Source organism: Gobio gobio (genome assembly GCF_949357685.1).
Source record: "Gobio gobio genome assembly, chromosome: 4".
NCBI classification, from domain to species: Eukaryota; Metazoa; Chordata; class Actinopteri; order Cypriniformes; family Gobionidae; genus Gobio; species Gobio gobio.
Genome location: NC_137100.1, coordinates 9,196,702 through 9,220,760, shown reverse-complemented (window position 1 = coordinate 9,220,760; position 24,059 = coordinate 9,196,702). Strand labels below are relative to the sequence as shown.

The 24,059-nt window shown below is 37.8% G+C and overlaps 2 protein-coding genes across 2 annotated transcripts in view; one reads left to right on the top strand and one right to left on the bottom strand.

The window, feature by feature from the left end:
- The window catches only part of LOC307124699 (serine/threonine-protein kinase PAK 3), a 75,317-nt gene that overhangs the window by 13,323 nt on the left and 37,935 nt on the right, over positions 1-24,059 (top strand). The gene's annotated exons all lie outside the window — the stretch shown is intronic.
- LOC307124806 (uncharacterized protein) lies at positions 8,011-14,962 on the bottom strand (the record flags this gene model as incomplete). The annotated part of the gene is made up of 2 exons (XM_079814254.1): positions 14,839-14,962; positions 8,011-14,689 (listed from the first exon to the last, which is right to left on the bottom strand). Exon 2 carries the CDS (start codon positions 13,990-13,992, stop codon positions 8,011-8,013), a length of 5,982 nt encoding a protein of 1,993 aa, XP_079670380.1. The 5' UTR covers positions 13,993-14,689; positions 14,839-14,962.

The window sequence follows — 24,059 nt, the reverse complement described above, 5'->3', positions numbered from 1 at the left end:
GTTAATATATATTATATTTTAACGACTGGAACACTTCACACTGCAACACACTGCAAACGCTTCAATAAAACCTTAAATTATGAGAGTTATGTGAGTGTGAAGTAATGTGAAGTATGTTGGATAGGTTGATGGTCAGTGAGATGAGTAATATTACACTAGCCAATATCAGTATGGGGTTAATGAAGGATCAGGTTCCATCTGTTGTGTGTGCAGTTCATATGTGTGCCAATTTTTGTTTTCATATGCATATTCATTTTTGTCCATCTGGATGAGCGAGTGTGTGCAGTAGATGGTAGCATCTTTAGTGAGGAAGGTTTTCATTAGCCTAAGGCTGGTTTAGCTTTAGCAGACCCATTTGCTTCCATAGTGTTTGTCAGTATTACAGCCATCTCAGCAGGGAGTCACAGACACAAACTGACTCTCAGCCATCAATACAGTCTGCCAAATCCCATTTGGCCACCGTTGATTTTCCTGTTCATATTTTGCCCTATATATGTATCCTGTTTGATATATGTTTTTCATATAAACAATTCTACTATATTCTGCCTGTTCCTTTTTTATTTTTTGGTACAACGGGGCTAAAGGCGCACCAGGGTAAAAGGCGCATTTGACTTTATTCTCTTTTAAACCACTAGATGGCACAAAAATTTAGCTCAGCATTTTCTTCACAACAGCTTTTGATGCACGTGGAAATTTGGCTGATTCTTGATGCTAGTTTGATCTTATATTTAATGTAGTTTTAAAGTTTTAAATATCCTAGATTTATGTAGAAAATGAGAATCGAAAAAATGTATGTCTATATTTTTATGCACACCTGCTGTTGGGGCGAAATACATTAATAAACATGATAATAAACAGCCGGCTGACTTTTCCATTTGTTGACATGACATGGTTACATTCAGATGGTAAATATTAGGGCTGTCAACGAATATTCTAAATTCGAATATATATTCGAATAGTTTTTAAAAAACGAATTTCGAAGGTGAAAATTAATATTCGAATAAATAAAAAAATGTGGGGAAAAAAACGCCTGCGGTAGTAGAGGCGTGGCTGTCTCCTTTGCGAGTGGGCGCTAGCGCGCCTGAAGCCTTGTGTAGGCTACTTTGGCCTGTCTCCAGAGCGCGAGCCCACGCTGACTGCGCGCGCTCCTCCCCAAACGGACGAGGCGTTTATACTTGACACGCTCGCTGTTGTGCTTTTCTTTGAAACGACAGATGGCGACTCGGAGTAATTGTTCTATAAACTATCAGGAAAAGCGTCGAGAAGAAGTGGGCTAATGTACACAGGTGACGATATTTATTTTAGTACACTTCACCGAAAACCACACTACAAAAGAATCATGTAAAACAGATCAAAATAAACCTTGATATTACTTGTGACATGAGAACAAAATGTATGTAGAAATGTAACGTTAACTTATTCAACTCAATGTATGATATCTAAATGTTTCCTAATTTCACTAAACACTTTAGTGAGTTTTCACTTAGTTTCGTGAACTTTTCTTTATTAAACGGGCTTTTGTATGCTTTTGTAGGCTCGTTTTGTAAATATAAGCAACTAATTTGTATGTGCAAACTGGACCAGCCTTACTTTGCATCGCCCGCCACAAGCTCTTTGTCTGCAACATAACAAGAGGCCATAACGGAGAAATTAATTTCGTTCATTTGTAAGGACATGAGAGCGATCAGTGTCGTGGATGGGGCAGGCTGGAGTTCTGTCAAGCAATGGAACCGAGGTACTGATTGAATAGATATTGCATGAATGAAGGATAAATGCACTGCTTCCACTGGTTTGATTATTTGACGTTTCATGTCAAGGAAAAGTTCCATGTTTACCACAGCACAGCTCGCTCGGAGCGTTCAATAATATGCTGTAAAACTTATATTAATATTTGTTTCAATCCATAGACCGTAAAAGTTTCAATCACTGAATGAAGCCTGCTATATTTGGGACGAGTCGCGACCTTAAATTGCTTGCACAAAACTCTTGATCAGTCTCAAAATGTGTGTGTGTTCATTTAAACCGTTATGCGCAGAGAGCGTGAGGGCGAGAGAGAGTGAGGTCTGGTCTTTAGCCATTAGTTGATTTACTTGTTTTTGTGTAGGTAATACGTTGTCAAATATGTTTAAACTTAAATAGACTACCTATATAAGTAGTTATGTGTCTTTGTATTCATTTGTCCTGTTATTGACGTAATGCGCGTCATTGATAAAATGCGCAACCAGATGTTCGAATAGTTCGAATATTCGTGCTTTTTTTAGAGGGAATATTCGAACGTCATTTTTGAGCAATTTTGACAGCCCTAGTAAATATCATATATTGAATTGGGTGAGAGATAGTCACCATATTTATAGTGTAACCATCATATTTAAAAATATGATATGAATCATATCATAAAATATCATATTTATTTGTTACTACTGTAAAGCTTTATTAAATTATTATGGGATCTCATTCAATGTTTTTAGAATCTTAAAAAAAAAACTGTATTTTTAAAATGAACATAATATTATAATGACACTATTTTATTGAACAAAAATGAATTCTTTTATTTATTAAAATGAACCGAAAATAGTGCAAACTTTGCTTAAGTGATTGATTTGAACAAGTATTAACTTGTATTAACGTATTAACGTTCCACGAGATCTTGCAAGACTAAACTGTGACGAGATTTCTCGTCGAGGTGAAAAGCTGTCTCGTGTCATATTGTCATGACCTGGTCATGACAGAGTTTGAGGGTGAAGTTAGGATAGAATATGCCAATGCTACGTTTACATTACGCCTTCACTGTAGTTTTGCTTTTTATAGAAATAAAAACAATGTAATTCAGGTGGATAACAGTCGCTTCAATTCCATCAGCTCATCCAACACGAGCTGTTCTGAATCGTACATAGTGTGCAGCACTGATCATGTGATGAGAAGACTGACTGGACTGTGTGCGGAGGATTCGTTGCGCAACAGAAGAGTCAGACAACTGTCTTATATTTTAAAATGCGAAATTGAAAGTGAAAGTAAACGGGAGCGCTCATTCAAACACGATTTCAATACGTTACCGCTGTTTGAAAGCAACTCCTTGAGGCATGAGAATATCTCCCAATATGAAAGCTATCTAGTTGTAACCATCTCTTAGCTCTGTATCATGCTTAAAGAAAAAATTTGAGTACTTTGATTATGGTATTATGGTTATTGTTTGCACTTTATATCTATGATTCATTTGTGGGAAGTAGTTCAGTTTGGAGGTCAAAAGAAGCTCATGTGCAGTTCTAAGGTCTGAAGATAAAATCTTACAGGAGGGAAGCCAGTCAGTTGAGTTTTTGACAAAACCTTTACAGTGCTTGAATATTGTTGTCTTTTACTGCATATGATAATTCATACTCAGAAAGTAGAACTGAACTAAACTGAAGAACGGAAATGACATTCATTACAAGATGTAGATGTGTTAAAACATTTCAAATGCACCTGCAAATTTTTTTCTAGTCATGTATTTCATCATTGAGGATTTCTTAAAAATACTATGTAAAAATCTCGTCTCCTTCTTGTGAATCCAATCTCGTGTCTCATCTCGTCTCGTGAGATAAGTGTCTCGTTACACCCCTATTAACATATATTTTTTCTGCAACAATGCACATTTTTCTTATAGGGTGTTCCTTTTCACCCCTGTTGTATTACTGTATCATAGTTTGTCTTTTACATAATAAATCTGTCACATTATAACCGAAAATACAGTGGAGGGAACCTACTGGTACCTTACCAACAACATAGTGACTACAGTTGTTGTTGTTAACACTGTGAAACCAGAATAAAACCATACTTGCTAATAGTTCATTTCTTTTTGAGACTGTGGCTAATGCCAAGTTACCACATGTCAGATTTACCAAAGAGGAGATTTTGTTAAAGATGTGGTGAAAAAAAGCAGCTTAACTCAATCTAGTAGCCAATGGTTTTACTTGACAAGCCTTATACTAACAGCAATTCAGTATTTTATTTAATCTTCATTCTGGTTGGGATGTACAGTATCTTACATATCATTTTAATCTTAGAAATAACTGTCTAAGGGTTTCCAAAGTGAAGTATGAACATGAGGTTAAATTGGGTATAGAATGTAGTATTTGTTACTTCATTGTAATTTAATTATTTCTATAGTGAGATATTTGTGCAATATTATTTATTGACTGTTTAGTGCTTTAGTGCTAACATTTTATTTGTTATATATTATAAAATCATGGTAAAGATTACTAAGAAGTGTTCCTTGTTTTGATAAAGATTTGGCTTTTGCAGTCAAAGCACTTTCAAGATACTTATGTTGAACAGATCTAGAGACAAGTAGTGGTTTTACAGTTCTGCTTCACCACTGAATTCGCAAAGAAATTAGACTGAAAAAAAATTGCTTAGTTAAAATTAGCTAAAGCTACACAATTGCTATACATTTTGTCCTAACTTAATTTGATTGTGTTCAATCCACTTAAATATAAGTCAAATTGAAGTTTACTTAACCCGTTTGTGTTGAGATTTGTGTTGCATTAACTGAAACTGGGTGGGACTTGTTAGTTCCCAGCATGCTTTGCATATGGCTAAATCAAGAGAGAGTAAGGGCCCTATCTTGCACCCAGCGCAATTGACTTTGTACACCGACGCATGTGTCATTCCTATTTTGCACCCCCGCAAAGCGCGCTTTTCCCTCCACAGAAGCACGTCGCTAAACTAGTGAATGAACTTGCGCTACCTGGGCGGTTCAGCGCAAAAAAGGAGGCGTGTTCCGGCGCAAACAATCCCTGGTGCTATTTTGCTGTTCCATTAAACAATTGCGCCACTGACCAGAAAAAACCTAGTCTAAAGTCAGTGGCGCGTTGCGCGTTGTTCATTATGCTATTTTAAGGGCGCATGCTTGACCATAATGTATAGCGTGCACAACGCGCATACACTTTGCTCATGTAACCTACACAGATGCAACAGTTATTTTTGCAAATCATAAATTGTTACACTAAAAAAATATTAACACATGAGATGACGGAAATCATTGTGGTGTGCCACGAAGATGTGAAAAAATAGGCATAAATCTAGCTTACAAATGATTCAGGCTAATTGTAATAATTAAGGATAAGACCTGTTTGCCCAATAGTGGCAAGACATATATGTATATAAGGACATCTGACAAATTGGTTTGTCCGTCAAGAACCAGGAAAAAAAATCGACTGAAAAACTGAAAGACTGAAAAAAAAAAGACTGTGAAATCACCTTTACCATAATGTACAACATTACAACTTCACTTCTTTGTCTTTCACTGCTCTTACAAGAACATCAGTCTCCTCGGCTGTGAACCGCTCCTGGCGTGCGCCTGGTAAATACGCCATAATAATAGCAATCCATAATGGAACTTGCGCACCTGCTTTTAAAGGGAATGTTGGATGACGCTCGGATTGGTTTATTCACGTTACGCCCAAACCACACCTATGAATAATGAAGCTCCTTCAGACCAACCCATTTTAGATTTGCGCCGGGCGCAAGAGCCATTTATCCCGCAAGGAAAATAGCAACAGCGCCGAGACCCGCCCACAAAGTTACTTGCGCTTCGCGCTTTGACACTTGCGTTTCAGATCGTTAAAATAGGGCCCTAAGTGTTGTTATTTTATATTTAAAAGTGTTATTTTATGTATTTTTGAGCAAGATGACAAAGGGAGAGACTTGATTGTGTTTAATAGTGTTTAATATTCAATTATGTTGGAATTATTAGAACCATTTAAATTACAGTGGGTTACCATTGTGGAGAAGAGTGGAGCATTTGCTGCGGACTAAAACAACTAATGTCATAACGGCTTTGCTGAAGGATTTTTTAATGCTTAGCATTTAAGATGCTAATGTGTGCTATTGCTGGCTAAAAGTCTATCAACTAGCTAGTGCAGTATTATAATTCAGTTGTGTAACATTAAAATATATTAAATTGAAGTGAATAAATATATGAAATTGAATGCCTGAATCATGAGAGCGATATAAAATTAACCTTGAGACTACTTGATTGGGTCACTTAAAATGTATTCATTCCATGATGTTGAAGTTACATGAACAAATTATGTTTGTTTAACTTAATTGATTCATGTGGGACCAATGTACACAATTAAATCATGTTAATCCAATACACTTTTTTTGTTTAGTGTACAAATGACTAAAAAATTTTGTTAAAATGTCGTTGACATTACAGGATGTTACTAATTTGTCAGCATTGCTTTAGGTTTCACCTACCTATTGGTTTTCATTCTGGGATGGAAAGGTTTCAAGACAGAAACCTTGAAATTTTAATCTTAAATATGGTTTAGATGTCATTATTAATTGACAATTACAACAAGCTGTGTGAAGCAATGCTGTTAGTCTTAGACAAATTGGTTATAAAATGGATTTGAATGTGTGTTTATATATTTCCAAATCTGTTGCATGTTTTATGAGCATAATAGGATACTTTAGTTGCTCTCTTAATATTTAAAGTGAGGGGAAGTGGAGGAGATTAACTCGTTCCCCATTCTCAAATATGAGCGAGAGATAAAGAGAGAACGATAGGTGGTTCCTCATTTTCTCACTGACCTTCAGAGAAAGGGTAATGACTTTTGAGGCGTCATAAAGGGCAGTCAGTCTGGTGGGATGCTGCAGGCTGTATGTTCAGTGTCATCTGGTCTATTTGTATATTAAGTATACATGTACGCTCGGGCAGACAGTGCACAATATTAAATATGTACCATATCAACAGATAGATAGACAGCCTATTAATTAAACCCTTTTGCAAATAACCTTTAGCGGGATTATGAATGATTGATCTGTAATAAATAATGGATAACCCTTAAAAAGACCTTTTATAAAGACAAAATTTTGTTATAAATGAATTCCAGATTAATAAAAGTAAAATAATTTTCCCAATGTGTGTGCATCAAACAAATTATTATAACTGTGTAACATTTAATGTGTTTTCACGCTGTGTGTGCTGTCACAGTAGTTCTGATTTACATAATGACACCATTATAATCTAAAATTAAGTTTTAAAAGTGATTTTACTATAAATTAAATCAGCCCATGAATCTGATGAATTTAAAGGATTCATAAAAATGTGAATGTCTCTAAAGTTGTCTAAAAGGAATCGGAATGTGCACGGGCTAATTACGAGCTAGAGGCAAAAGTGAAAAATTTCCATTTTGGTTGAATTTGAGGTTCATTATAACGGCTCCTGAATGTTTTCTCCAGACCAGAAAAACCACGCTTCAACTGATGCCTTAGATGTCTTCAATATTTAATGTCTTCAGGACAATCAACATCAGACACATCAAATGGACACCGTGAAAAAACTGAAAATAAATAAAATTACAATCAAATTCGTGATGAAATTGTTTTTCCATGACGTTGTTCGATTAAGCCCATAGCTTATTAAACTGAAATAAATACACATAGTACCTTAAATTATAAACAAACAATAACCAAGATATAAACAACGTACCGTGTGCTTTCCAATCAGGATTCAGGAGACATTAGGAGACATCTTATTATCAAACAGTCTTTTCAATCTTCGCAGCTCTCAATTCGTGTGCGCAACACCTCATGTTTTTTCCGTGTTCATTCTTATCAAATCACATGACTGGTACGTCTTATGTTACTCATTTTCTCCTGTAGGTGTCACTATTGCTATAGACTATAATTCAAAGCAAATATACAATTCTCAAACAAGTATTCATGAATTACAACATTTAAAACAAACAAAAAACAAAACATTCAAGAAGTGACCAAAATATTCAGAAAGAAAAAATTCTTTATCTACGACAGCTACACTGCCACCAAAATTACAAGGATTTATGTCAGCATTCAGCAATATTTTGATAAACTCAATAAAGCCTGTAATTTTCCTTTAAGCTGTTACTTAACTTTCATTTATCTTTCAACACTTTCACAATCAGTGTTACTTAACTTTTATTTGGACACTATTTTAGATGTCAAGACTAATTTGTCTAACCCCATTTTGTGGTTACTCTCATAAGTTTAGTTGTTTTTCTCAACTATTACTACTACCTTTTGGATTGGACGCTCCAAAAGGGACATTTGTGTCAATCGCTCTCCCTTTTTTCCTAACTTACTTTGTCCCATTTGGAGTTTAACCTTTCGCACAAGCCCATCATCATCTGCACTTGTCTCCACGACTCTAGCTAGCCTCCATTCATTTCTGGGAACATTGTCCTCTTTGACAATTACTACATCTTCAACGTGAACATTTCTTCTAGGCATGTGCCACTGCTGTCTGAGGCTTATGTTGGCCAGGTATTCTTTGCGCCATCTGCTCCAAAACTGCTCCGACAAGTACTGTACTCTTCTCCACCTTTTCCTAGCGTACAGATCTTCACGGACAAATTTGCCTGGAGGAGGAAGAGGCACTGATGTCTTCATTGTGAGCAGATGATTAGGCGTCAAGGGCTCAACACTCTTTGGGTCATTTATTGTGTTAGTGGTAAGCGGACGACTATTTACAATTGACATTGCCTCGTAGAAAAATGTCCTTAATGAGCTGTCATCTAGTCTTCCTTTAGCTTGTGCCAGAACAGTGTTCATTACACTCCTAACGGTCCTTATTTGGCGTTCCCACACGCCTCCCATGTGGCTTGCTTCAGGAACATTCATAAGGAAGTCACATTGTTTACTTGCAAGATAGGTAGAGATCCTCTCTTGGTCCAGATCCTTCAAACCTTTCTCCAGCTCATTCTTCGCCCCCACGAAATTCGTGCCTTGGTCGGATCTAATCTGTCGAACGGCTCCTCTGATTGCTATGAAACATCTTAGAGCATTCAGAAATGCATCGGTAGTGAGATCCTCTAACATTTCTAAATGTACAGCCCTGGAGCTTAAGCACGTAAACAACAGACCATACCTTTTGAATTCCTTTCGACCTTGTTTTGTGTAGAAGGGCCCGAAACAGTCAATGCCAGAATAAGAGAATGGGGGTGAGGGTTCCACTCTGTCAGCTGGAAGGTCAGCCATTCGTTGTTCTTCAACTGGTCTACGCAGTTTTCTGCAAGTAACACAATTTTTGATGTACTTGGCCACTACATTGCTTGCACCTAATATCCAATATCCACTGGCTCTGAGTTCATTCAAGGTCTGACCTCGGCCTTGATGTTGAGTTTTCTTGTGACAATGGTCAAGTATCAGTTGTGTGACAATGCTTTCCTTAGGAAGAATTACCGGATGTTTCACCTCAAATGCTGCATTAGATTTTCTTAAGCGTCCACCAACTCTGAGCAGTTCATTCTGGAGGATAGGATCAAGTTGGTATAACTTGTTATTCTTTGGCAGCTTAGCAGGGTTTTGACTGAGCCATTTCAGTTCTTCTTCGAAGGCTTCTCTTTGTGCTGCTCTGATGAGCACAAGAGCTGCTCTCTCTCTCTCCTCTACACTAATGAACCCTGAACTGTCTCTGTTTACCAGTCTTTTGATCCTTGCAATCGTATTGAGGGCTGTATTCCAATCTGAGAATCTTGACAGTCTTTCAAGAAAGCTGCTTCTTACACAAGCATCTATTTTCAAGACCTTAACCTCAGGGTCACCTACAAGAAGCTCTGGGGGATTTTCATGAGTGATAATCTCTCGTTCCCATAAGAACTTGGGACCTATCAACCAACTTGAGTCCATCAGGTCTGCCACCTTGAGACCCCTAGACGCGCAGTCTGCAGGATTTTGACTTGTTTCCACATAGAACCATTGTCTTGGATCCGTAGAGTCTCTAATCTTCTGGACACGATTAGCTACAAAGACATGAAAACGCCGGGCTTCATTCTTGATATACCCCAGGACTACTTGGGAATCAGTCCAGAAAAACTCCTCATTTACCTTCAGATCAAGCTCTTCTCTAAGAACATGACTTACTGCCGCAGAAACAGTGGCTGCGGTCAGCTCAAGACGTGGTATGCTGAAAACCTTCGTAGGCGCTACTCTAGCCTTACCCATAACCAGCGCACAATGCACCTGTTCATCAGCCACAACCCTAATGTATGAACACTGCCCATAACCCTCACTGCTGGCATCTGAAAAATGATGCAATTCTATTTTCTGGATTCTGCCCATATTTTCAGGAATGAAGCATCTTGGTATTTGAACCCTTTGGAGATTCTCCAAGTCATGGAGCCATGTATCCCACTTTGGCTTCAGATCAGAGGGAAGAGGTTCATCCCATCCTACCCCTTGTTTGCACATCTCTTGGAGCACTCTTTTCCCAATCAAGACATAGGGAGCAATAAAACCTAATGGGTCGTACACACTTGCAACTACTGACAGAATTCCTCGCCGAATGGCAGCTCTTTCAGGAAGGTCAACTTTGAATGAGAACGTATCAGTCTCTGTATTCCACTTTACTCCCAGTACACTCTGCATTGGAAGCTCATTGTAGTTCAGATCTACATCCTTCACAACACTGGCACGTTCGCTCTCTGAAACTGCACTCAAGACTTCTCTGACATTGGACACAAACTTGTGCAAACGCAGTTTTCCTTTTGCCAAGACTTCTTGCGCTTCACTAACCAACTTGTTGGCCTTCTCGATGGAATCAACACTAACAAGTCCATCATCCACGTAGAAATTTTTGCGAATGAAGCTTGCTGCCAGTGGGAAGTCCTTTTCATATTTGCTGGCAAGATATTTCATGCCGTAGTTCGCACAACCCGGAGAAGATGACGCTCCAAAAATATGTACTCGCATGCGGTATTCCTTGGGTTCCTTTTCGGTGTTCCCTTCTTCCCACCATAGGAATCTCAAGAAATCACGATCATCTGGACTGACATGAAAGCGGTGAAACATCTTCTCCACGTCGCAAACAATCGCAATCTGATGCTCACGAAATCTACACAACACTCCAGTCAGAGCATTTGTTAAGTCTGGACCTGTGAGTAAGTGGTCATTAAGAGACGTACCTTCAAATTTGGCTGAGCAGTCAAATACCACTCTTATTTTTTCTGGCTTCCTGGGATGATACACCCCGTGGTGCGGAATGTACCATGTATTGCCTTCCTTTGGTGTGGCCTCTGCTTCCTCTGCATCCCCATCTCTAAAGACACTTTCCATAAATCTCACATAGTCCTCTCTGTACTTGGGATTTCTCTCCAGTTTTCTTTTCAAATGTTTCAATCGAACCGTAGCAAGCTGCTTATTGTTCGGTAATTGAGGATGTTCTCTGAAAGGCAAGGGCATTTCCACATGTCCTTCTCTGTTGTGTTGAGTTTTTTCATCCAAATGTTGAAGAAACTGAATGTCTTCCTGAGATATTGTCTTTTCTCTTGAGTCTGTATCCCGAAAGTCTGCTTCTAACGCCCTGATTACAGAGGCAGGCGTTATGGCTGGGAGTTCCTTCACAGAAATGCGATGACAGAAGCCCACTACATTTCTAGAGCAAGTATTGGGTGTTATGGATCCCACTATACTCCAGCCTAAGTCCGTCTTGACTGCGTATGGTTCGTGATCCTTCCCTGATATCACTTGGGTTGGTTTCAGAGCCCTTGGACAATCATAGCCAATTAGAAGCCCTACAGGACAATCCAACAAATCTGGCATCTTGTCTGCAACACTGAGCAGGTGAATCCATCTCTGAGCCTTTTTGCAAGTAGGAATGCTATCTCGTTCCAAGGGAATGTATTCTCGAGTGTATACGGATGGCAACTCAATGTACTCTTGCAGATTATAACCTCTCACTCTTAACCCAATTGCTCTCTGACAATTCTCAATCGAAGCTCTATCAGTCATTGTGGACAGTTTTAATTTAACAGATTCTTTGTTTGCTTGCAGTTTGTCACAGATGTCCTGATTGATAAATGTATTACTGCTCTGCGTGTCCAGTAATGCGTAGGATAGAATTTCCGGGCTGTCCTTTGTTGCACAAGAGAGCCACACTGGAACGATCATCGAAGTATGATTGCCATTGTCTATCTCCACACTGCATAAACTAGTGGAAGCCCTTTCCTCAGGTGAAGCTTCTGGTTTTACTCCTTGAGAGCGTTCTTCATGAAAAGGAGAGGGGTGACTCTGCCTACAAATGTTGCAAGTAGCTCGCTTTTTACAGTTTTTGGAGATATGACCGATTCTGAGGCAACCAAAGCACATCTTGTTGTTGATGACAAACTTTTTCTTCTCCTCAAGAGGCATAGCTGCAAACTTTTCACATTTGTATATAAAGTGATTTTGCTGACAGCAGACACATTCTATTTGTCTCTTATCCTGATTGGAAAAAGGGCTGGGTTTGGAGCCTTTCTCTCTTTCCAATGCACTCAAGCTCTTTGCAATGGGTTTAACATTTTGCACCAGAGCGCTGGCCTTGAGACGTTTCTGCTCCTTCCCAGGCTTTTCATCCGCATGTTTTAAAGCAAGGAGTGAGGAAACAGGATTACATGCAATACGTGCCTCCTCTGCCACAAAGTCTGAAAACTCAGTGAAATTTGGGTATGGCTTCTCTTCATCTAGTGCTTTCGTGACATACCTATTCCAGCGAGTTGTTATCCAGTCAGGAAGTTTCTGCAGCAATTTCTGGTTTTCTTCACAATCGTCCAAAACCCCCAAACCATGTACATGAGGCATTGCATTTTTGCAAGAGACGAGAAAATCACTAAATTCCCTTAATTTCAGTGATTCTTTAGGTCCAATATTTGGCCAGTTACTCAACTTTGCCCTAAATGCCCTTTGAACTACAAAGGGGTGCCCATAACGTTTGTTCAGGGCATCCCAAGCTTGCATGTATGCATCCTCATCACTCCTATAAAATGTTCCCTCTAGTACACTAAGCGCATCTCCACTTATGTACCTTTTCAGATAGAACAGCCTATGTGCGGGAGTTGTACAGTTCGTTTCGATCAAAGCTTTAAAGCAAGTGCGCCATTCAGTGAACTTGAGTGGATCACCTGTAAACGTGAATGGCTCTGGAGCTGGAAGTTTAGTCATTGCCAGGGATTCTTTTAGTGCTTTCACTAACAAGACCTCATCTACTCTTTTCTCTAGCTCATTTTCAGAGCAAGGTTGAGCTAAAGTTTCTGGGGAAACCTTGGCGCATGAAGGGTAATTGTGCTGCAGTAGATGCTGATGTGGAGGCAAAGTGCTTCTTTCTTTACTATCTCCTATTTCAGCATTCAATCTTGATTCCTCTTCTGCATACACAATGTATTCAGCTTCCATGACTTCAAAATCCCTTTGCTCCTCCAGCATTTTCAACCTCTCTTGTTGGGCTAGCACCTCTTTTCTTTGAGCTGAGATTTCTTTTTCTCTCTTTAGTTCAGCACGCTTTGCAGCTAAGCGTGCCGCTGCTTCCGCCCTTTTTACTGACATATGACTTCCATGCTGACTATCTCTTTCAGCTCTCGACACAGTTGATCCATAAATTGACCTGGCGTCATCTCTTTGCAATAACTGGACGAGTGTTTCTTTTACAGCTTCAGCATCAAACTCCTTAGTGCCAACTTCTGCGCAACGTCTTTTCAGTAGTGCAGTTATTTCACTAGTAACTGAAGTACAGCTATCCATTCTCCTTCTGATATCTTGAGATGGGACGTTCAATGCACGGATACTCTCATATATTTGTTTTAACTCTGCTTCACGTTTCTCTGCCGTTACCATCATGTCATCTAACGCATTTTTAGAGCACTCTTCTTTCAGTTGAGATCGGATTAACTGAGCTTCGGCTTTAAAGTTTAAGTATGTGAACATAAACTTCCGTTCTTTCTTTGCTAACTCGTCACGTCTCAACTCAAGCATTTTTTCTGTTGGACGCCTTTCTCTTTCTGATCGCCTAACTTCTTGCTCAACTCGTGATGATGGTTCCTGGAGTCTCGTCTTATTAACTTCCAGATCTGCATTAATTTCAGCTAAGCGTTCCTCATAGTTTTGTCTGTCTAAGACATCAATTTCAGTTTCTAATTTCCCCTCTAATTGTGCCTTTTCATCTTCAAGAGCTTGAATCACGTGGTCTAAGACATAACTCTCTGATCTATTTTGATCCATGTTGATAATTTGCTTTACACCACACTATTATTCAGCTTTAAACCCTGATAACAAGCTGTAATACCATGTGGAAATTGCAAAATGTCAATTATTAAACAAGTTACACTCTTCTATCAACTTAGAAAAGTATCAAATGCAAATATTTGTGTCAACTATTTGCATACAATTTAAACTAGAATAAATGTTAAGGCAACATCCACCAAGAAATGAGATTTCAAACTGAAAAGATACAGTCTGACCTGTAAATCCAAAGATAGCAACTCTTATAGACAACTGAATTGTCCAACACGTCGCAACGTTGCCGCCTTGTGGCTATCAGTCGTCACTGCAGCACTATATTCTTGCGTTGCTTTTCTGCGCGGCAAGGAATGCAGACACGTGAAACGCAATGGAGTTTCAATGCAACGAAATCGCGTAGGTTACTTGAATGGCGACGTCTTCACTTCCACCAATGGCAACATTTTTCCACCGGCGTTGACTCTTCACATCAAGGACTGGCAACGATCTTTCCTTTTCCATGATGAACTCTTGCACTCTTCCAAGGGGTTGTGAATACACGTTTTTTCACTATAACGGCTCCTGAATGTTTTCTCCAGACCAGAAAAACCACGCTTCAACTGATGCCTTAGATGTCTTCAATATTTAATGTCTTCAGGACAATCAACATCAGACACATCAAATGGACACCGTGAAAAAACTGAAAATAAATAAAATTACAATCAAATTCGTGATGAAATTGTTTTTCCATGACGTTGTTCGATTAAGCCCATAGCTTATTAAACTGAAATAAATACACATAGTACCTTAAATTATAAACAAACAATAACCAAGATATAAACAACGTACCGTGTGCTTTCCAATCAGGATTCAGGAGACATTAGGAGACATCTTATTATCAAACAGTCTTTTCAATCTTCGCAGCTCTCAATTCGTGTGCGCAACACCTCATGTTTTTTCCGTGTTCATTCTTATCAAATCACATGACTGGTACGTCTTATGTTACTCATTTTCTCCTGTAGGTGTCACTATTGCTATAGACTATAATTCAAAGCAAATATACAATTCTCAAACAAGTATTCATGAATTACAACATTTAAAACAAACAAAAAACAAAACATTCAAGAAGTGACCAAAATATTCAGAAAGAAAAAATTCTTTATCTACGACAGCTACATTCATTAAGCCCTCGTCTCGCGACCCAAATGCTCCGGATACTTTATTTGTACGTTTTCTGAGAGGAGTACCTTTCCTTTGTCCATGACATTTTTTTCTCTGATCACTTCTCGACAGCACTTCCCCTCAGCACAAGTTTGGTATCATTTTAAAGAGCAGCATTCCAATTGTGAATATTCATAGCTAATTCTCGATGACATAAGTCTGAACTATAGTGAAATGTGATTTTCAAACTCTTGTTGATGTAAATAAAACGATCTTACTTGCGCTGACTGACAGATCCCAAGCGTATACATACATATACAGACAGAATTACAGTTTTTTATATATATCTGGCGATTATTCATGCAAACATTATCTGTTATGTCTTAAGTGAACGTTTGGTTAACTGTTGGGGAAAAACATCTGATGTGTGAAAATTATAGCCTATTAGATCTCTGCGGTACAGTAGGTCTTAATTTATAGGCTGTCTGTTTCCTTAATGTTAATCAAACAATTAAGGTATCATGGAGAAAAAAAGCTGAATGTATATTTTTCATATAGGTATTTGTTTTTGACTTGGAGTGTACCAAATTTGGTGTTATTACCAGGGATTTTAAGGTATGGTTGCTAAGTGACATTGTTTTGGAACCTTCAGAAAACTTTATCTCGATTTTTCTCAAAATTGACTTTGCTGACACTATCGACTTCACCAGGTCTAGCTCAGTCATTTTTGTGTCTGATTCCAACAAATCATACATCATTCATCATCAGTTTTTTAAACAAATAGAGATTTTGAAAATAACAATAACGCATGCAAATTTGCTCATTGTGACTCATTTTACCAGCATGGGTCACAAATGTTTCAGTGTCTATTCGAATGGTCACGTTTTTTAGGACTTTTATTTTGTTATTGTCATTTGCCTCCAGTTTTCTTCTATTCTCATGGTTATTGATTGTATCAAATAGGATATGGATCTTGCAGCTATGTTTATCACCCTCGCCTGTGAAGGGTTAACTATATTGGAATATACTGCTCGTTTTTGTCAGTTAGCCCAGGGCTCATTTTTGGATGATGAGACTTTGAAATCTTTATACTGGGTTGGAGCAAATTAATACAGCCCGCTGGACTTACCTGACATTAGAGAAGAAACCTGGAGTCTGGAGTATTCATACCCCATGTCGATTTTGTCCACTGCAGATAACACATTTTTTTTTTTAGTTAAAGATAACAACCTTGGGTCAAAAACTGGCCATTCTTTGAACTGGCCGAAATGTCTCTGAATTGAACAGGCACAATAGTAAAATGCCAGTGGCATTTCAAACATATGTTCTAATTTGTCATTTGTAGTAAAAGTTCAGCTGGAAGACAGTGATTAGCACCAAAGCGATTAATCCCTGTCTGATCGCTATCACACCACTTGCTATATGAGGTTCACACAGATGCCCCAGAAAGCAAGGTGTTATTGATAAAATGTTGAGTTTTCATCCATAACATAATTTTGGTTGAGATTGGCATTTCAGTATGCGGTGGGTGTTCAGTAGGTGGTGATGGTACACTCTCCAAAAAAAAAAAAAGAGTACAAAATTGTACCTTTTAAGGTACAAGTGGCCATCACTGGGGTGGTACCCTTAAGGGTACCCTACATTTTTGTCAGGAGTAGGCAAGTTCGGTCCTAGAGAGCTGATGTCCTACAGAGTTTAGCTCCAACCCTATTAAGCCACCACAGTATAAAACCCATGGCTCCCAGCATGCATTGCAGCATTAAGTATGTCACCATTGTTGAAATGGTCATATGCTGATTCTTGATATCTGTGTTCGTCTAAACTTTTTCCCCCTAGATTGTATTTAAATATCAGAATTCAGAATGTCTGATCTGTGGCAACAAAGTATTGTTGGTGAATATTATTTATTAATATTTTTAGTCAGTGATGAGTTTAGTCAAACATTTTTCTTCATGACAATTTTTTGTTTATGGCTTCTTTTGATTTGAACAGATTGTGTGTTTTGTTAACACTGTAACAAAAACCACAAACTCATATAAAAAGCCAAGAGTCAAACTGCCCAACTAAATGAAACACTGATCACCATAATGGTGATCATACATTTGCGATAAAGCAGCAACATCTAAACCTCTGTTAATTCTCAATAAGAGCTTCCATAGATGTCTTTCAGGGTTGGAGCCAAACTCTGCAGGACAGTGACTCACTAGGACCGAACTTGCCCACCCCTGCTCTAAGTAGAGGAAAACTATGGTATAATTGTACCCTAAGGACCAATTTTGTACAATTGTTATATGTTTTGTTCCCCAAGGAACAAAATTGTACCTCCACTGTACCTTTTTTCTGAGAGTGTGACATTGAACTAACATTGATTGATAGTAGATGACCACAAAATCATGCAAGTATTTTTTTTTGTAAAATGCTAGTAGGTGTTCCCCAATCGGTGGGGCGTTTTCAAACCACGTCAAAACAGTTTTTGAAGGGCCAAAATAATTGACCAAAAGATATTTGATTAGATCTTGTCCAACATCCCATCTATCACTGCATCTATTGTTTGAAGTTTTTGAGGTGTTATCAGCATTAGAGGGGCGGATCTCTCTCATTTATGATCAGGCCACTGGGCTAGTGGCCTAAATCTGTGTGCAGTTCAAATGGAGCAGCGACAGTCTTTTCTGTTGGGAGGGTTAAATATGGCCACTGTAGTGTTTCCTTATCCCCGAATGTAGCATTAAAACTCTGACCTATTTAAAGCTGAGCACAGACCAGCGAAGAGAGAAAGAGAGAATATGAGAGAGATTCTGTGCATCTCTCATCTCTCCCTTGATGCATTAGTCTTTACTCCCTGTAATATCCTTTTGAGGAAAATGAGCAATACAGAGACAGTGATCTGAAAAGAAACACAATAAACCATGAATCAACTTCGATGTTATGCACATTAGCTGTGTTTAAAAATCTAGGAGCTGCACTGCTGCCCATTGCCTACATACTGTAGACAGCTGCTTAACTAAATTGGAACCTCAGAAATGATTTTGAAATGCTCTACATAGTGATCAAATCTACACATCAAATAGAAGACTGTTGGATCTAATATAGTCTGATGTTAGCATATTGCTCAGCTAACAATGTGATGTTCGATGGCACTGCATTGTGGAATAAAGTATCTCATACAATGTGTTGTGCTTGTCTATTGCACATTGTGGAAAATTAAGTAGGTTACTCGGGTATTCTGTATATAGGTCAATGATATGACATGCGTATTTTGTGCATTTCCTTTTAAAATAATTTGATAATTTCATGAAATATATCACTTTATTTTATAAAACCTCTTTAGTTTGAATAATACATATTATTTTATGTTTTGTTATCTTAAATCCCCCAAAATGAACAGACAACTATATAAAATGGTGTCTTAATAATAAATAAATAAATAAAAATTGCTAATTAACTAAATACTATGGCATCATTTTAGGTTTGAAACCTTTCATATAAACAAATTTGATAAATATCAGTAGTTTTAAAGCAATTGAGATAATTGAAAAACTTTTTCCCACGCTATAAACCCAAATAAGTTGGCAAAACTCTAAATATTTGAGGTAATCAGTTACATCAAAATGTTTCAGTTAAAAAAAATAATAGTTGTATTATTAATCTTGCACAAAACAAACATTATATAACACTTAATTTGAGCATTTTCTCTCCCTTTTGAGTGTCATGGCAAAGCATGCTGGGAAATAGAAATCCCAGCCCAGTTTCAGTTCAATTTAAGTTTGTCTAAATTAAAATAAACAAGTTCATAAAACTCAAAACATTTCAGATTACATAAAATGTGGCAGTTTTGTGAACTCAAAAGAAAAAGAAAGTTCCAAATACTCATAAAAGTGTATTTGATTGAACTCATTTGTTTAATTTAAGTTTACCCTACTCAAACCAATTTATGTATAACCTAAAAATGTTTCTGTGGTGAAGTAAATACTAGAGAAATAACAAATGTAATTTCTACATGAAAAGTTAGTTCACAATAGTATTATATAATATAGAGAAAGAAAAAAGAAGTAACTTTTACTTGCTTTTTTGCAGTGTAGCGTCCACACCAGCAGATGATAATGTATTGTTTATTTTAATCGTGCCCTGCAGTTTTGTCATCTTTAACTTTAAATGCTCATACTCTTTAAAGCAGGATGGATTCTGATTGGGAGTCAATGTATTTATCATTCATCAGCTGAAAAAAAAATCATATTATATAAATCAAAAAGCGATATTGTTTGTTTTTCTGTGCTGTTATAATTATAGTTGTGGTGTGGACTCTGCTATGCTTTTAGAACGATATCTTTATCGTTATATCGTCCTCCGCGCCTTCTCTCCCCCACGTCCCCCGCCCGTCTTTTGGATGAGACGTTAAACAGAGGTCCTGACTCTCTGTGGTCATAAAAAATCCCAGGATGTCCTTAGGAAAAAGTGTAGGGGTGTAACCATGGCATCCTAGCCAAATTTGCCCATTAGCCTCTGTCCATCATGGCCTCCTATCATCCCCATATACTGATTGGCTTCATCACGCTGTCTCCTCTCCACCAATCAGCTGGTGTGTGGTGGGCGTTCTGGCACAATATGACTGCCGTCGCATCATCCAGGTGGATGCTGCACATTAACTCCCCCTTCCGTGTAAAGCGTTTTGAGTACCCAGAAAAGCGTGATACAAATATAACAAAGTATAATTATTATTATAGTTATCGTCATTAGTGTGAGCTAGCCTTTATTCTCTGTTTGGTAGCATTTTTATTTTACAGTCCAGTTCCGCATGTACATACTATGTACTTATTATACTAATTACAATAACTAGCTACTAACCCTGAACCTACCCCTAAACCTAACCTTAACCCATGTAGTTACCTTATATTACCCTGTACTTTGTTAGGTAAGTACATGGTAAGTACACCTACTGTAAAATAAAGTGCAACCCTCTGTTTTATTTGATGTTACGCCTAGGGACATTTTATTTCTGTTTCAGGGATTATTTCAGTTTTTTCCCAGTGGGAGAATTGCATTTAAGGATTTTACTTCAAAAAAGTAACATATTAATGCATATTTTTGGCTTTATTTGTGCTGTGTGGTAAACATTTATAAAAACAATAAGATTCTCAAAGCAGGGCCGTGTTGTGAATCTAGTCATGGCTGAAGGGGTTGCAAGCACTCTTCTTTCCGGCCGTACTGAATAAACTGAGGGAAGGAAGACAGAGCTCAGACTCCTGCACAATTTATTATTGCTCTTTCTCGTGATATTACTATTATAATGACTTTTTATTTACTTTTTTTTTCTTACATTTTGTTCTTTAATATTTCTTTTTTATTTACTCTGTGTTCTTTTGTTCTTCATTTCTGTTATGTTGCTTTGCACCCTATTTTTTAATTTGGCACTGTTTTATTTGAATGCAGCAATGCTTAAAATGCTTTGGCAATACGAATGTAAAAATATGTATCATGCCATGTCTTGAAGATGACAGAAATGTACTCAAAATGCACGTAATCACCAATAGTTTCATTCATAGAATGAACCACCTGATGACAGCCGGTAAAAAGAGTTGTGGGAAAGTGTTTGGGTGTATATCTGTGTGTGCTGGGCGTGGTTTGTGGCTCTCACAGGGAATTCTCATTCTGTGAGACCTCTGGTTTGGCCAGAAAAACGACAGTTAAAGAGTCAGCGCCACACCTTACTGCACAGCAGAGGCAAATACACACAAACCGACTCCATGCGTGAATGAGTTCATTGCTGTTTAGGAGTTTCTTATTCTTTATACTCTTTTGTCATTTGTTAAATTCAAATCTATCAAACGATCAATCAATCAGTCAATCAATACACTGTCAAAGGAATCAATACCTGTCAAAGGTCAATTGGTAAGAATTCTGGGATCGGATAGGGTCTTGATGTGTAGTATTGCAATGAGCACCTTACTGCTTTTTCAACAAAACAAAAGGCAGGGATGTGGCCTGATGGATGATCCATGTGCTCTTATGAATTTATCTTTGATGTTATTATGGAGTTTTTTTTTTTATGATCCAGCCTTCCTAAATATTACAAAATTGAACATTTCTCTCAGATGGAAGGGCCACAGATTGAAATATTAAGATGACCTACTACGTCGCAAAGCACAATCTATGTAGTTATAACACATTTTCCTTGCAAGTTTCAATCTTTATTCATTTTATGCTTCTGTTTTCTGCTTTATGATGGAGCAGCTTAATGACAGAATAACTTCTTACATGTTATGTTGTGTTTGGTTTATGTTTGTGGTCAGTTTTTGTATATCAAGATAACAACATGTAGCCTACGCTACTGGCTGTATGCAAAGCAGCTGCTATGAGTTCAAAACAACTCACTACCCTCATAGCTAGGGATCTTTCAGTCTGAAAAAATGTTAACATGGCATTGGCAGCAGAAAATGGGATGAGTAGCAATCACCCTTTAAAGCACTGTGAAAGACATAATCAAAACTTACACTTCAATATTTGTCTGTTTATTATTTAAAATATTTGATTGTTTATGTTTGTTATTTTTTAATATTTTGCCATTTAAAAAGTACTCCTTTATACTTCATATAATACATGACTAAGTCAATCGTTTTCTATTATACTCTACAGTTATATATTGTTTATGATTTAATTATGTCATTTGCCAGGCTTCATGGGATGAGCAGTTCACACACAGTATTGTCTGTGAACTGTATATGAACTGTACTGTTTTTTCAAAATCTTATTGGCCGTTTCTCAATACTGACTTGCGTCCTTGGTAGTTCAGACTTGCCAAGTTTGACTCAGGAGAACGAACTCCCGAGGACGCATGTCCGGTAATTCTGCAAAGGTACTCAGCGTTCTTGATAGCGTCACTCAGCTCACTCTGGCTACTACAGTTATATCTGTATGTATTTTTTACGCTAAAATAAAACGAAATATGCAAACACCACTCTGCCTCTTATCATTTTAATTTAAAAAAATATTAAACATATTAATAACAACACAAATGTAGGGCAACGCATACATTGATTATCTTCACTGCATGTATATTTATAAAAAAGAAATATAAAACAATATAAATTAATATAAATATACAATATAAAACAACCCTGCCTCTTTTCGTTTACATAAAAAAATTTTTTTTTTAAAACATATCAATATGTGGCTCAGACAATAAGTGTGCATATATATATGATTGTCACTGTAATAAAATTAAATATGACATAAAACACAACCCAGTCTCTTTTTGTTAAATGTCAGTTTGTGTATGATCAATAATAGCCATTATAAAAGTATAAGTAAAACGTATAAGATGCTATACAAGAAATAAAGCAAACAATTCAGTCAAACAAACAGAGGCAGTGCTAGTAGGCTACAACGATAAAGTTAAATAACCTAAATATAAAGTTATGAAACTTCACTTTTCCCTCAGCCAAAACGATTTGCCAGGGAACAAATGATAGATTCATGAGACTAAAGATCGCCCATTCTACACAAGACAAATTATATCTCATGTTTAACCACTACAGAAACATCAAAGCCGGCGGCAAACGTCAGAAGGACTAGCCAACGAAAGGCTGCTCTCCACGGATTAATGAGCGCTGAGCGCCCGCTGATCGACTGGATCTCACAACTCCGAAAATGCCAGATAAAATGTTCAAATAGGGGCTCTCTTTATAAATAAACCACATATTTGAGTTTTAAACAACTACATTTTCACCTGGAAAACTCTTTAAACTACATTTTGTGAGTGTCACATGTCTAGTCTGTCTCTGTTGTGTTTTGTTCCATGTACTTCTTGGTTTCATTTGTCACATGTTCCTTTGTTCTCTTTCCCGCCACTTTCTCTGTTACCCTCGTTAGTCTAGTTATGTTCAGCTGTGTGTAGTTATCATCTGTGTCACCTGTGCCCCTCGTTTATTTCAGTCATCTGTGTTTGTATAAAAGTTCCTCTTGTTCACTCTGTCCTGGTCCGGTCACCGTTATCCGTTATCACCGTTATGCTGTTCCATTACCAGCCCTGTATGTGTTTCTGTATTCACACTGAGTAAACTACGTTTGAGATACTCCTCTGCCTCTCCTTGTCTTCCTGCCAAGCCAAACCGTAACAGTGAGACAATAACAGAAGTATTTTTAAATTACGCTGGGTTTCTCATCCGCTATTGACGCTTGTTGTTTGGTGCGAGATGCATTCTGGGATACCTGTCTGTCTCAAGTCCACACAAGTCACCTCTCGATACATCCTCGATAAAAGGGGTGGATCAAGAACACATCCGGGATTTGAACTGTACTTGGCTAGATGTGAACTTTGATTTGGAACAGTACTTGGGCAGCGACTGATGATGTTTCACGAGAACACAAGTACAGACAAGAACACATATTGAGAAACGGCCATTGTCTAGTTTCTTTGCCTGTGTAGTCCCTGTGTCTTTGTAGTTGCTATGGTTTCTAATTGGTTGATTGATCAGTCCCACCTGTGCCTTGTTTCACCCCTCATTTGGCACTCCTGCATTTTTGGCTACGTCCGAAAACCTAGTCAGCTGACTCGTTGCCTCGCTGCCTTATCAGACTATGGCTTGTAAGGCAGCGTTTGAGCATGAAGGCAGCTCACGAAACTGATTTCGGACAGACTTCTTAGGCAGTGTAACAGTTTAATGATCTACAGCAAAATAGAGAGAGCTTTGGTGAGAACTAAACACATATTTAATTACTACATTAGTAATTTCTCGCTAGAAATGACATCATAAGTAGAAAATGTTGTTAAAAAACGTACATTTACACACAAACTGACCAGCATACGCAATTTTCGGACGCCATCTTTTTTTCCAGCTCAACTGTCAAAGAATGGAAAGCATAGGATTGTGGGATATCAAAGGCAGCGAAGGATACAAATATGCTGCCTTCAA